At 41.8% G+C, this 15,652-nt stretch overlaps 2 protein-coding genes across 2 annotated transcripts; both read right to left on the reverse strand.

The window, feature by feature from the left end:
• Positions 1-1,563: 1,563 nt before the first annotated feature.
• On the reverse strand, positions 1,564-4,846 carry LOC109478205 (ras association domain-containing protein 2-like). Its single transcript, XM_019779662.1, has 9 exons — positions 4,803-4,846; positions 4,533-4,626; positions 4,081-4,285; positions 3,519-3,748; positions 3,192-3,293; positions 2,942-2,993; positions 2,706-2,827; positions 2,156-2,253; positions 1,564-1,785 (listed from the first exon to the last, which is right to left on the reverse strand). Exons 1-9 carry the CDS (start codon positions 4,844-4,846, stop codon positions 1,725-1,727), a joined length of 1,008 nt encoding a protein of 335 aa, XP_019635221.1. The 3' UTR covers positions 1,564-1,724.
• Positions 4,847-9,381: 4,535 nt separating this feature from the next.
• On the reverse strand, positions 9,382-14,548 carry LOC109478256 (mediator of RNA polymerase II transcription subunit 15-like). The gene is made up of 4 exons (XM_019779710.1): positions 13,023-14,548; positions 11,725-11,902; positions 11,009-11,097; positions 9,382-10,570 (listed from the first exon to the last, which is right to left on the reverse strand). Exons 1-4 carry the CDS (start codon positions 14,439-14,441, stop codon positions 9,440-9,442), a joined length of 2,817 nt encoding a protein of 938 aa, XP_019635269.1. The 5' UTR covers positions 14,442-14,548; the 3' UTR covers positions 9,382-9,439.
• Positions 14,549-15,652: the final 1,104 nt, after the last annotated feature.

The raw sequence follows: 15,652 nt of genomic DNA on the forward strand, positions 1-15,652 counted from the left end.
AAAGGCAGCACTAGTATAATCAGCCACAAAAACAGCAGAGGTATTGTATTCACAAAAGACCAGGGGATGAAGGATAAAAAGGTCCTGTTAGTAGTCAACAACTTAATGTCAGTTACCCACTGACTACTACATATTGCACATGTTCCTCGCATCGTTTCAACAACAAAAAAACACTCTGTTGTGTAACTTCTATGTGGAACTGTAAAGCTATTACATACATGTATTGTTACACAGAAAACTCTGTTCTTGTCTTGTGCACACTGGTTTATTGGTACTTATCTGTATAGTTCCATCATTTATCATCAATAAACAAAAGGAAGACATCACAAGAACTCACTGTTGTGGTTTTTCAATGTTTACTTTTCGATGTCTGTAGTAAAGACATGACTGTGTATCTTATCATTCTCACATATACAAGTAAATGGAGAGGACTAGTTTAGAAAAATACTGCCAGGGAATATAATTGATTTAGTACATTGTATATAAGAAACTATGGTTAGAAGTAAAATGTCTTCATATAAAAGAAAAAAAAAGATAAACTTGATTTAGCTATTCAATCCATTAAGAATTGTGTGATTTATATGGTGTCATTGCACAACAGTCTACAACATAGCTATATCTCACACTCAAAGGAAATAAATGCACGTATGGGGTATCATTCTTTTAATAATAAATTAGTTAAGAACCTAACCTATCACATTCACCAATAGCAAATTTTCCTTTGTTTAAATTTCCTTGCCAGAATCCAGCTTCCAGCACCTAAAATTCATTTAGAAACAATGAAACAAAAATAAAAATAGAAATAATCTTTAAGGCTTTGTGTTTGATGCCATATATATATATATTAAAATTTAGAATCGTTATTTCTGAAAATGAACAAAGTATAAACAAAATCAGTGAATAATACACCTTTAAAATCAACAAAAAGTGTCTTGAACCGTAAATGTATAGGACTTTTTCCCCTAAACATTTGATGTCTTTATTTAGTTTGTCAGATATAATCTTTGGGGGCAATTAAGTCTTCATGATGTCCCCTACTTTTATTTTCTAACATTTCGTATTGTATTGTATCAGCATACACCTACATTAACCTCAGTGTACATCTGGATTCATACAGTACATGTATGTGTGCAGATTCTTGCCATTATTATGCCATTGCATCTCTGAAAATTTGCTCAGTCCTAGTATTGGCTTTGTTGACATAATTAAAAAAACACATAACATAATATACATTTACAAACAGATGATGCGGAGCCTTTATTGTGATTGATCTATTGTACCAATATTTGTTCATGTCCTTATTGCATATCCGAAAAGGGCACATTTGCTGAAAGGGCTTCACAGCAATTAACTAGTATGTGTAACTCGAACTTGAACATTTAACAGGACTACAACAGTTACAACAAGAGTGAATATAACAAACATAGTGTGACAATATGTTAAAGTGCTTTCAAATTGTTACTTGTGAGCTTCAAGTAAATGAAGGTTAAGCTTTGGCATGCTAACTTCATTTTTGGTCTCTTGCCACTCCAAAGTTGGCAGCCAACTTGGGCAATTAAACCTCTCCACAGTATGGGCAACAAATGTGGCCAGTAGCATGCTAAAGGTTCTGATGGAATAAGATATTGTGATAACCAAACTAAAGTTTGTTGCCATAAGAGTTAGTGGTGCTGTGAGACAGACACTTGTACACAGCTTACTGCTTTCTACTGCTGAGGGTTGGGCTAGACAGCTGTACTCATGACAGTCATGTATCTTCTCAGCCGCTTCTTCTCTGCCTCATATCTACATATGCACAGAACATGAAACTGCAGTCAGTAAAATCATATCAGAATACAGGAAAAGTCATAACCATTAAAAATCATCTCATAAGTCATATTTCACTTCATTACAAACAGGATTGAAATATACAATGTATAATACCACTGTGATGAAAAGTGAACACAGGTAGTACATTGCCCCTCATTGCAGACATTTACTTACAGAGCACTTTGAATTTTGCATCTTGCTATGGGCTCCCCCTATCTGTGCTATTCTGAACTACACCCACAAGTCATTGTCAATACAGTCTAACAGTCCATCAATGGTTGATGGCACAGATCAATGGTTGATTACATTCTAAACACCTATGTTGTGCAGTAAACCAAAGTCCTACCTTTGTCTGATGTCCTCTATTTCTTTTTCCTCCTGTTCAGTAAACTTTGTCAGGATACTTTCCAGAACAGGAATAGGGAACTTCATGTACTGCCCAACCTAAAGAAGATCACAACATACTAAGACTCGGAACAAACAGCACAGATACATGTACATAAAATGTAATTATGAGCAGGAGAATTTTATAACTGCTGTCTTGTCCTGTTTCCTTTCCTGAACTGTTCTTACCTTTCCATTCCTTCAAAGGTTCAAGACATGAAACTAGACTGAAGACAGAATTACATAGGTTTAGATTGTAGAGCTGTGTACCTGAACAAATTTTACGTAGTACAGGTATACAGGTTTAGGAACAGACCCTGACCTGTACTACAATGTACCTGTACCTAACAAGTTTGGCCAATAATCTGTAAATTATACACGTTACCATATTATAATTAGGGCACAGCCCTTGTTGTTTGGCATATACATGTAGAAAATTGTTTGGCATATGTGCATATGCATGTAGAAAATGGTAATCACTATGAAGACTTGCTTGAGAATTAAGTCACCACCTCTAAAGGAATGTCCTCCTCGGCAGATTTCTCCATGATAAATATCTTGGCTACATCCTCACTTGGTCCCAGGAGTACTCTTTCAATAAGGGGGGTGTCTGTGTCCTTCAGTCTTCGGAACTCTGTGATGAAATTGGTTTGGCTTATTAGTTAACAACTTGAAGTGGAAAACTCATCTTCAAATCAATCAGAGGAAAAAAAACTATTCATCTTTTTTATCAAAACATTTTACTTACCTCCAGTTGCATGGACAGCATACAGAGCAAAGTCCTCTGAATCATTCTCAACCTGAAAGGCAATGTAAAATTTAAAAAAAAAAGTTAATTTGACCAAAGGTTTCATGAGTGAACATGACCAAGCCCTTATACAAAGGCAAGCTTATTGAAATGCAACAAGGCATGGCATGTGGTAGTCAGGCAGCAACAAGACTAGTAGTAGCAGCTACCACTAGCCTTTACATACATCATTAAGTTAACTAAGTCTTACTCTGAACTTGCTGAGGAGCAGTTCAACAACTTGTGGTGTTGTCATCCTACTGTTGAGTCTGACGTTGGTCATGCTACCATGGGCAGGGGTAAACACTGCAGTCTGGGGGACAACAAATACATAGGCAATTAGAACATTCCAATTAAATCTGGTAAAAATGTTCCCTTTGACACCACTGCACCTATGTCTACACTACAACATGAATTTCGAGCTCTGTTTATCTTGTCAAATAGATGACAACTGAGTACAAACCAATTCCCAGCAGCACATAAATTCCTACAGGCTGGGTTTTTCTTCTACAATGTATACATATACACTAAAACCAACCCTGCTGTTGTAGATGTGGCCGTTGATGGAATATCTCCTCCTCAAGCAGTTCTGCTTGATGTCCCAGAGGTCACTTTTGGGTCTCCCCAGGACTTTTGTGTGTGGCTGTGTGCGTGCGGGCTCACTGGAGTCACTGGTTAGGCGTGGTCGGGAACTACTGCCAAACAGGAAGCCTGAGTCCAGCGAGGCTGCGTTGGCTGGCGTGTCTCCAGGATCCCAAGATTTTTGAGCTGTAAGATCATACAAGAAAGACAGCATATGTTCATGCAATTATTCAAGCTCTAACTTTGATTATAAAGCCTCATGCATGATTCTTATCATTGCACATGTAACATTTGATATATATTTTAGAAAGTCTTAATTTGACGTGATGTACACTTGCCAACGACCCAATTTTTTCTTAAGTTTCTTAAAAGTGCAGAAAAAAATTTGGGTGTGGTAGAACTTATAAAAAGTGTCAGCAAAACCTAATGTTGGTTACAAAGTTTATAGCACAGCAGTAACTTTGGGTGCACAAAAGTGCATATGCACCGAGTAGTTTGAACCAGGTAGCTTTGCCTACCTGCTTTGTATGATCTGCTGCGCAGGGGACCACTCCTGGAGAGACCAGGCGCATTAACCCTTTTCTCCAAGTTATCCAAGCCTGGTTGAACTCTGGGAGGAGGAGATTTTTGTGGAAAAGACTCGTCATCTTTCTTTAGTCTGATAGGTCTCTTCACATCCCAATAGATCTTCAACATCCCTTCTACTGCCAAGTTGTCTCCATCCTGGATTAAGAGAAAAACATGATTACTACTAGTATTATAGGGCTGTGTACCCAATACATGTAACGTTACCAGTAAAATTACTTTGGTAAAGATTTAGACCTGAACATCTGTACCTGAGTGAGCAAAACAATAGGTTACACCAATTTTTTTTTTTTTTTTTGCATTTCTCAAATCTAGAAGATCATTTTCACCAATGTCTGGGATAATGCAAGTTTAAATAGTATTACTACATCAGATAATTGCCCACCTGACTGTTAACCTGTGTGGACCTGAGTTGCACAGTGCTGCCTTTCTCAGAGTGGTACAAGTTGTAGGTCTTCAGTCTGGAGAGCAGTTCCTCCCTAAAAGAGCAGCAAACAGGGCAGGATTTTCAACCCACAACAAAAGAATGAACCTAAAATGGTTTTCAAGGATGTCCAATTTGAAAATACCAGACTGAGTGTATCAGTATGACACAAATACATTGTATGTATACAAAGGATGATGATATAATTTATAAAAGTTCCTGATACCTTACCTTGGTACTTTGGAGAAAGAACTGCTCTCTGTGTTGCCCTCCATACCTATCTAATCTGCAGGAAACAATACACAGTAGAACACAAAGAAATTAATGGCCAAAGGCAAAGATTCAGAAATGAGTGAATGGCCGAGTGAGTGCGATGTAACAGAAGTAAACATTACATGAATAGATTTGAGTCACAAAATTGTATCCCAGCAGCTGTGTTAGAGGATGTAGATGTGGATTAACATTTGGGTCAGGTAGCATTGTAACATTTAACCATGCATATTTTCACACACAAAAATGAAATTGTTGCAATCATGTACTGTAGTCAGGACAACACATTGTAAAGAATGGACAGGAAAGCATTACTAGTATTTGATATGTAAAATATGGAGTGCACTGTTGTGTCAGTGTTCACTGACTAATTTTGTCAGTCAACCCTAAGTCCCTTGTATATAAATTTAGGTAACAATCAAATGAACTTATTCCCAAAAACTTCCAGGAGAAAAGTTATATCATTCAAGGACATAGCATGTAACGTTATAGATTATAACGTTAACATATAGATTGGTTTATCTGACAATCTTTTGTAAAGTTGGTTAAGGTTTGCCAGGATCCCCCCATGCAGCCCCTCCTGTATTTGCGTAAAGTTCCCCGAGTAGAATTTTTGACAACTTCCAACTTTGCACTATTAAACATAAGAAATGTATTTGAGTGTATTTTGAGCCCTGAATAAACCAGTGGACAATGGACATGCTTGAAAATTGTTGTCTCCTGTGTTGGAAATCTTGGACACCTGTTTGTTGATCGTTATCAGTAATATCACTGATGTGACGTGCTTGCAGCTTTCCTGCAAGTAAATCTGAGCTGAGGAAATGCTAGAGACAAGATAGCAGCTCCATAAGTCGTCGCACAGTATCCCTAGGATAGAAGAATGGAGCAAAAAGGAACACACAAAATGTCTGCAGGCGAATAACAAATGCCCCCCCCCCCACCAACAGACGATAAGACGGCACTAAAATCCCATCTGCTATTGAAAGGTGTAACACGTGAGCACTAAAATCTACGAAAACAAATAAGGCTTACCTGTTTAATGAACTAGTGAGCTAGATGAGGCGACATAACTTCTAATTTTGACGGAACTGACAGAAAAAAACTTGTGCTATTTGTCTGCTACGGGAAGTGCTTGTTTACTAATGGACAAGTAACGCCTTTCTCTGCGTCCGCTAAGAGAAGTAGTCCCACAAAATAATAGGAAATAAGGTGGGAAAGATATTCGAATCTACCTAAGATAGAAATATTGCACTAACCTATGGAATTATGGTTGCTTACGACAGTCGTATCTCGAGATAAATCATAATTTACGAGGGTCACGAATCTTTTGTTTAGCTCTTTTGATATCATTCCGCGAAAATGTCATATTAGCATTTGGCGCGAAAACTTTGACCTCAAACGTAAATGCATGATACTACTAACGTAGTTGGCCATAATGCCAACGTTGATAGCTAGGTGAAATCGTTTAAAAGAAATATAACGTTACACATCAAATGGAAGAGAAACCAATGAGGTTATTAATAAAATCATTACAAAATTCTTGATTTTAAACTCTTGAGGTTAAACTCTTTGGAGAAACATGAGACCAGACTTTTCAGACTTGCAACATCTGTTATACAAAGAACAGTCACAATGATACATCGCATCAAGTATCATGCAGCAGATTCTTTGGCATTTGTGGCCATTTGTTCCAGCCAGGCTGCTTCCATTCAAACAGGTTGTACAGCACTGCCTCCTGTCTGAATGGTATGAACTGCAGGGACAACCCAGGATCTTTCTCCTGCAGCCTGGCTTCATCTACTAAGGCTTCACCATGCACTGAAGACGGCACATGCACTAATGATACACTGTCTAATAATCATATCATAAATTATCATATTGGCACATACATGCAGATACATGTAACTGTATACTGAATTCTCAGCAAAAAACAAGCAAGAGTCAGAATGGAAAAACACTTTACTTTATTACAGTTAAACTTCTATTGCTTCACAGCCAGTGTAATGTATACTGTTGTTCTTACACCAACTCAAAGAAATGTCTTCACCCTAGATATTATATTTCTCCCATACTTAATAATGCAATGTCAAAGTCTAGCAAACTGACAAAATAAGTTGTTTTAAGCCCCATAGGCAAGATAATGACGTATAATTCTTTAGTGGAATGACAAATAGTAACTACATGTACATGAAACCAATGGCATTTGAAAGTGCTAACAATATACAAAATAGGTAAATATGATATATAAATAAAATTGCACATCTAACTTCCCTATTATAGATAATGGACAAAGCCTCAATTTACTAGTTACTGGCATGGTAGTCCTAGCAGTGGATCAAGGATGATGCCTTGTGGTAACGTTACACACATTCCACATATCACCCACGGCTTTGTCTACTTTGGCAGTGAATATCCAAGAAGAGCTGAACTTGCTGCCTATTGCAGTCATTGGTATGCATGGTGTTGTAGTACATGTAGGTGGTGGCTATTGACACCATAGCAGCTTATTTCTTGTATCTTGATCTAGTACATTCAAGATGGTTCCCTTAAAAAGGTAAAGGGGAATGCCTACATGTAATACTTTCATCCAAGAATCTCATCATTCTCAAACTCTCCTCTATCATCCTCCCTTGTTCACGTTTCTTTGGCACCCCTTACATAACATTACACCCAGCCATCATTAGTCTACTTAGCCCTGGTCTTTTGAAACAAATAGACTAAGTCTAGACCTGTGTTTAAGCTGACTTCTATTCAAAGTTCAAGATGTTACACTAGCATGCCTAGTCCTAATGGTGCAAATTTCTCTGAAATTTCATTCATCAGTTCACTCACATCCTACACCACATATTGTGGTACTCAAAGACTTGTTCTCAGCCATAAGAAAGCAATGATGTATACTAGTAACAGTTACATTACCATGTAAGTCACGGACAGTAGTTCTTAACATTATAGTTTGCTTTTAAGAACATCGGAAACAAAATTGATACCGGTAAGATGCATGTAACAACAACACTATTGCATGTAAGTGATGGCACAACACCTGAACCCATTACACACCTTCTTGCTTTACCTGAGCTTAACAACCATGGCTTCCTTTTTGTGTATACACAAGAACTCTCTGTGACTGCATCTTTCTCTACTTATAATGATATTCTATAGAAAACAGTACTTTACATCAGATAGAATGGCAATGTGTTCTTTTGGGGGACAATACTAATACACCAAGATCACTGTCACAAGATGTAAATACTTACTTTAGTACCTATTTGTTCAGTTGTTAATCTAATTACTGTCTATCAAAGCTATTACTGATAAGTGATTTATATGTTCTGTCTCTGATTGGTCCCACCCAGTATCATTTCCCAAAGTACTCAGTGGACACACTTGTAGCAGCTACTAGTATCTATCTCCACTGGTCTCCTAGTCTTCTGTTTTGTACCAGGAGTTTCAACATGTTGGCACACACTCAGATACATGTATTAAGGCTTCCGGTTCATTTTAGTACATATTCTGCATTTCACATGCTTCAAGATACCTACACCATAGTTGTCTTCTCTGAATATACTTTAGATATGCTCTTGGATATATGGACATCTCTAGTTAATATGATCATCGTACAGTTAATACGTCTTTGTTAGGCACTTTCACTGGTGGTGAGAACCCTCTAAGCCCTTTATGAATGACTACCATATATAGAAATGGTAATAACTATATGTGGAGGTGATGCTTACCATATATGGAAATGTCAACTACCATGTATGGAAAGGATACCATATATTTACATTCGTAAACTACAATATACAGACATACATAACGCCATGTAATCTGCCATACTAAGGCTATAATGTATGGAAATGGTCTTTGGTGAATTCCACATGGTTTACTACTTTTCATTATTGCAGAAAGCCTGGCTTTAGATATCTTCTTATATTCACCGTACATCAATTTTAACTGCGTGACTTACTGCATACTTCACGCATCAGGCTACAACGCATCAAGATGATCATGTCATGTAATTTGAACTTGCCTCAAATTGACAGAGCATGTTTTGATATAGCCGTAACTTCTGGCCAGAACTGCTACTTCTATGGCACCACAGAGGTGTTTCTGTGTATGTGGTGATGATGTCACAATACTTTTGGTATTACGATCCTTCATGCCCTGTTTTTAAGATATAACTGATACACTGTAACGGTAGAGTTTACTATGGTTGTTGGCAAGATACACAGAGCTGCTGACAAGACAGTTTCAACATGGCAACTAGGATCTCATGATCATGGATACCTCAATGCTGGATGTGGCCAGAAAAGTTGGCAAGACATATTGTAGCATCTTTGTTCATATAGGGATGACAGTATAAGCTGACCACAATGCAGTTGTTCGTAAGTACTTTGTATTTACAGGTACATGTATGATGAAGCTCAACACTTCTTGCAGCACTGCTTTTGCCTTTTCCTTCAGCAATATAGGGATTGAAGTACTCCTGAAAGTCTGCAGCATTGGTGGTTTTATGTAGTAGAAGAATTGTAACACGATGGCAATGGTAAATCAATTTTCTTACTTCTTTGATTCCTTGGTGTTATGGAGATTCATATGAACTATTTTCCAGGTCTAAAGCGAGACATGTAGGCATCACATGATTGGCAGTAAATGCGTGGGTGCTCGACATACACTTTCTGACACAGGTGGCACCTGATGTATGTAGGACGATGTGGGGAGGGGGGCTGGGACTCATGGGAAGGCGTGGAATGCTGGGAAGATGAGGAACTTGCCCCTCCTATCCCACCGTTGGTCAGTGGTTCAGGGTTCATGTTCTGGTCCACACCTCGTGCTCTGAACAGCTGCTTCAGCTCGCTGGTCAGCGGATTTTTCATAGGCTGGCGATGGACGGACGCCGTTCCCGGGTAGCGAATCTCGTGCCAGTCAACATTGGGTGGGATGTCATATCGAGGCTCGCGAACACCAGGTACCCTTCCCTGGGCAGTCTGGGTGCTCCATCCAGGTTTGGAAAACCCCACCTGTTTTTTAGCAATCATCTTTTGAGGTTGTGCAGGCATCCTCTGAGATGCCATCATCTCTCTCTCACGGCTGTCATGTCCAGCTGGTTCCTCTGCTGGCTTTTTTCTCGGCATGGTGGAATATTTGGGAGTGTTCCTCTGGAAGGACGACTGACAAGTGTTTTCAGAGGCAGAATAACTGTGCCTACTCTGCTGCTGCTGCAATGCCGTCCTCTGGACCTCGTTGGATTGCTCTAGAACCCGCATTTCAAACTTCTGGGCCAAGAGTTTGACCGGAGACTGAGGCCCTGACTCACCGTCAGCTTTCTTCCCTTGCACAGCTGCTTCCCTCTGTTGAGTCTGGCTGTTAGCTTGTTTCTGAAGAGGTTGAGGCAGATCACTATTTACTTGGGGAGTGTTGTCTGGAGGAGGATGCTGGGGACTTTTTACCAAGCTGACAGGGCGCTGAGGGCTGGGGGCCTGACGAGCAGGTGTGTCACTCGGGTTTTCATCAATGTCTGTCATCAAAACTTGAGATTTCCGGGTTGTTGATTGAGTTGCAATTTTCGCTTGTTGGCTGATGTTGGTGGGTGGAGAGTGAACCACCTGAAGTTGCACAGGTGCACTAACAGCCGTCTGGATGGACGGTCGCTGACTGGTGGGTATGTCATCATGTGGCTGCTGGGTGGTTGATTCAGAGGGAGGTCTCTTTGCGGCAGCTTCTGGGTGATGCTATGTTCAAAAAGAAAAGGTCACACATTTAATGATATGTGCAAAACCCCAATATTCCACATGTTTCTTGCCTTAGGCATCTTCTTAAATCTAGTAAATGTTTTGCAACAACTCATTTACCAATGAGGCAACAAAAGAGAATGCATAGCAATTGCATAGCCTGTTTTACACAAATCTCTTTTGATGTGAGCGGCTTATTGGACCTCCAGCCTCCCTGAGAGCTTGTGGCTATACACCTCTCACTCGAGAGAACCATTCCCATTCCCAAAACTACCATTAGGACTGGTCAGGTCTCTTTATCACTATAAAAATCAGTCCAATATGGCCTCACCAGTGGAAGGTAGCTAGAAGTGCTGTAGTCAGGCTAAGCAGTAACTAGGCAGACATTACTACAATCATCACACCTGAGGCAGTTGTGCCAGTTCTCAGATAACTTACAATGGGTGGTGTAGGCTGGGGAGGAGTCAGGGGGGCTCCAAACCCTTCATGGACAGGAACGTCAGTGGGTGGGGGTGGTTTTATTTGTTCTACAAAAAAGACAGAAACATACATGTACATGCAAAGAGGGTTACTGTCAAGGAACCTTGGTATAGCCCAGCCGGAAGAATTGGCTGATTCTAAGAACAAATGTTACATGTATTATTATGGAGGAAGGGTATTTGCACCTGTCCTACAAAATATTAGCTCCTTGAACCAAAAGAAACAGGACACTTTGTAATTAAGAGACATTGTAAGTGAGGAATTATGTGAGACTTTGATTAAAGAATTAAAATGCATATATGTTTAGTGTGTACCATTAGATATGTCAGAATTGGGTGGGGATTAGACTTGCATTTTCAAAACCATGTTCAACTTGGTATGTTACACATACCGGTATCATATATGTTTCTTACATCATATTTTGCCATATTGCATCATATTGCGACATCATTTTTTTCATTCATTTTGTGCTAATGAAGTACTTTTGTGTACATGTCAACAGGTGGCATCAACATTATGAGTTTTGTAAACTTGAGTTGAGCATGTCTAACCCTCGGGAGAAGGGAAACAACATACACAGACGTTAAACCAGATCGTGAGTGAGTAACTGAGTTTGCTTTCACTATGTTTGTCTTGGTCTCTTTATCTTAATAATTAGTAAACAGAAAACTAACCATAAGCCAGGAGTTCCTGGTGGCGCTGATGCAGACCGACCTGGCGTGACTTCAGACTGGCAATGAGGTTCTTGGCGTGCTGCTGGGCGTACAGCTGGCGCATCTGCTGCTGCAGGGCGGGGTCCGGCCAGACCGAGCCGGCTGTGCAGACCGGCTGCATGGCCTTCAGGGTCTTCAGCTAGTGTTGTGGAGACAGTACGGGTGATTAGGACACCCAGTGCAATCAACCGCCTCAAAACTCAGATTTTGAATCAGCCATCATGACGTCTGTTGGGTCATGGCTGATCTGAGTCTGAGTTTCGAAACAGGTTGATTGGACAGTGAAAAAAAAGTATAGGAGGACAGTCTCGCCACTTCACGCAACACCAAGGGAAATCTTCCAGAATAGGACGAAAATGAAGGCAAAAGGCTGCAGCCTTTGTTCGATAGGCATCACACAAGCTTGAAAAGTTAGTGACAAAGTTTAACATCAACTCTCATACTTTTGCTGGGTAACCCAAGACTGCAACATTGATTAACAGTGAATGTACTGTAATGCAGCATCACAGCCAGGTGTTTAAAGAAGACTGGATTTAACATGACATTGTATAATGTGTCAGTCTTAGGGCATGTGCCAGAATTATGAGACTTGACGTTACACTGGTCCAGCAGGAGTATTCCTTATTAGAGTATAAGTTGAACTGGAAACTTGTTGAACATTCCACTGAATAACTTACAAACTATTATCGTTAAATCCAAACAGCTAGGTACCAACCACCTACCAAAACCACACAAGAAGTTTTGCATAGTTCAAGATTGAAGGCTAACGAAGGAAAAACATCATATGTATAGCCGCTACCCATTACAGAAGAAAGTTTCCTGGCCTACACACAACCAGGACAGGTTTGCCCAAACGGTTTGACTCAACTGTTGATGTTGCCCGCCCTGGCCCGAGGCCCTCCGTGGGCCTTATATCCTCATATATCCTGCGCACCAAAGTTGGGAGGTGCTTTCCTCCTCCTGACCGGCATGCAGATCAACAGAAAGAAAAGTTTTGATTAAGCTGAAATCAGGTGACCCTATTGGACCTACCTAAAAATTAATCTGACGTCCATCTTTTACTGCACAAATCTAATTCAAGGGGCAGTCAGAAAATGTAACAATGTAATGAAAATTATATAAGCGTAACACAAAAGTGTGTGAACTTGGTTTCATTTGAGTCATATCTTGCTCACATCTTGCTCAACAAACAAACAAATGAATTAACAACATGGACAAACCAACTAATATCAGTTCAAAAAGTCTTGAAGTTCTCTCACCTGACTCTGATCTGCACTCCCTCCCTCCCCTCCTGGCACCTCGGGTCTGTTCTGTAGACGCTGCAGATGCTGCTGCCGAAGGGCTGCCCACTGCTGCTGGAGTGTGATGGCCTGCTGCTGCTCCTGGGTCATGAAGCGCTGCTGCTCCTGGGTCATGAATCGCTGCTGTTCCTGGGCCAGGAACCGCTGCTGTTCCTGGGTCATAAAACGCTGCTGTTCCTGTGCCATGAGTTGCTGCTGCTCCTGGGTCAAAAGCTGCTGCTGTTCCTGGGCCATGAGACGCTGCTGTTCCTGGCTCATCAACTGCTGCTGTTCCCAGCCTGCTGCTTGCTGCTGCTCACGTGTCATCCCTTGATGCTGTTCTGGTGACACAGCAGTGTTACCATCTCTGTCAGCTGGCATCTTCATATACAGCTCATTTGGGTGCCTACCTTCTGGTCTTGGTGCTCCTCTTGAAGCACTCCCATAATTGCCAGCACCAAGCTCTTTACTAATGTTTCTCAAACTACCAGCACTACCGGTCCGTTTGTCTGTTGACATCCCAGCCATTCCCTCAGCTCCCTCTGGCTGCCTACTGGGCAGCTGTTGACCATAGAGTTGTCCTTCCCCATACCTCAGCTGCCCCCTGGCAGTTGAAGCTTGATTTTCACCTGCCTGTCTTCCACCAAGACTTGGCCTGTCTGTGTCTGGGTGAGACTGAAGCAATTGCTCTCTGGTAGCTCCATAAACTGCATAATGAGTTGCACTACTTGGGATATGGTCTCGATCCCTTCTTCTGGGGTCCCTTCCCCGTCTTTGCTCAGCTGCAGCCTGGGCTACAGGCCTGCCACGGCTGTGATCAATGGACACATAGATGGGTTGTTCATTCTGTCTCTGACTGCCAGAGGTGTAGATAGGAACATTAGTGGTGAACGCACTCGGTCCGTTGCCTCCCACCTGGACTGCATGTAGAACATTCTGTCTCTGGCTTGGCCTGGGATGCTCACCTAGGCCTTGGATGCCATCAGGGGGACGTGTTTGGATGCTACTGCGCATGACTGGCCCATTGGGCACCACAGGCCGAGGTCTGGGAAGGCCCTGTGGAGGTCTTCTCGACTCATAAAACTGTTCCGTTGTTTTGGGACGTGTTCCCTCCACCATGCCGGGGGTCGGTGTCTTTGACCGCCTCTGTGCGTGAGGCATCTGTCTGTTCCTCTGGGTCATTTCCCCCCGGGGTGGGAGTTTTGGATCTCCTGTTATCCTCTCTAGGCTGCGCCCTGGGAGAGAGTTCGGGTGTTCTGGATCGAGGTCGTACGGGGACACCTTGATCGTCTGCCACCCTGGGCTGCATGGATTCATGGTGTGAATGTCTTCTTTGGAGATGGCGAAGCTTTGCTCTATGTCTGGGGTCTCTATACTGCAGCCCCTGTCCCTGGGCATCTTTCTGTGAACTCGGACCCTCCCCGGTCGGTGTTCCGCCCTCGGCTGGTGCCCGCTGTCCTCGCACTGCTTGTCCCTTCATGGGAAAAACAACGTAGTTGGAGTTGGTTGTCTCCAGTCTTTGTCTCTCCTCTTTGGAATAAAAATGTTCGGGTGTTTTAGGTCGGCTGCCCCTCCTGGTGTCCTCCATGCTGCGGGTTCTGGTGAGAGGAGACGGGCTGCTCCTTGCAAACTGTGCTCCCACGTTTCCAGCTGCACCTTGGACACTTCCACCTACAGCGCCCCCTGGAGTAGCAGCTGCTGCTGCCGGTACTGCAGCTCCTCTTGGCACCTGCAACAGAGGATCATTATCAACCTTAAATATTGCCGTAGCACAATTCTAGTTCTGTTGGTTTAGTTGGACTCTGAATGAATCATGCTGATTATGACTTTTTTGCATCGGAATTATGTTGAATAGCTCCAACTGAGCATTGGGTTGAAGTGATTTGTTCACATTCGTACTTGTGTGGTTTTGAATCTGAGGCCAGGTAAAGAATGGTACACTGATACTTGCATCATGTACTTCAGCTCCCGGAAGAAGTCCGCAGAAAAAGGTAGAACCACCAAATGAGGACTAAAAGCTACATCGTACTGTGGTTGATTTCCACGTGCCATGCCTGCTGCCCTACTGTTGTCTAGGATGAGAAATTAAACACCCAACAATTAATATGATGATACTAAAACCAAACTTTATCATGCAAAGATGAAACATGCAAAAGAAAGAAACTTATTCTTAGCAAGACAGGAGGGTACTCTTCCTTGTCACATTTGTTGCAGGCCGTTGTACCAAAACCAACAAGGAAGCAACTGCCTTATTGATAACAAGACAGTTGAATTTTGTGCGATACATGCACAACTGTCCCTAGAATATGCTTAGTTTGTGACTGTACAACAAATGTGACAGAGCTTACTTCTGAAAGAAATTGTTCAAATGGGTGCTTTTACTACTAATGGAATCCTGACCTGTTGCACTCTTGCAGCAGCCATCTGCGCGTGTCTCTGTGCCTGCAGGTTGTTGTATCCCCCGTATCCCTTCTGTAGGTACAGCTCCCGCACTTTCTGCTGCAGCACGTTCTGGCAGCTTGGCCGCTGGTCCTCCAGCTGAATGAGATCTGGTGGGACCTCCGTCGGGCGGTTGTTGGCTCGGGTGTACATGCTGTCTGGACTGTTGG

The sequence above is a fragment of the Branchiostoma belcheri genome, unplaced genomic scaffold (genome assembly GCF_001625305.1).
Source record: "Branchiostoma belcheri isolate BF01 breed outbred unplaced genomic scaffold, Haploidv18h27 scaffold43, whole genome shotgun sequence".
Lineage (NCBI taxonomy): Eukaryota > Metazoa > Chordata > Leptocardii > Amphioxiformes > Branchiostomatidae > Branchiostoma > Branchiostoma belcheri.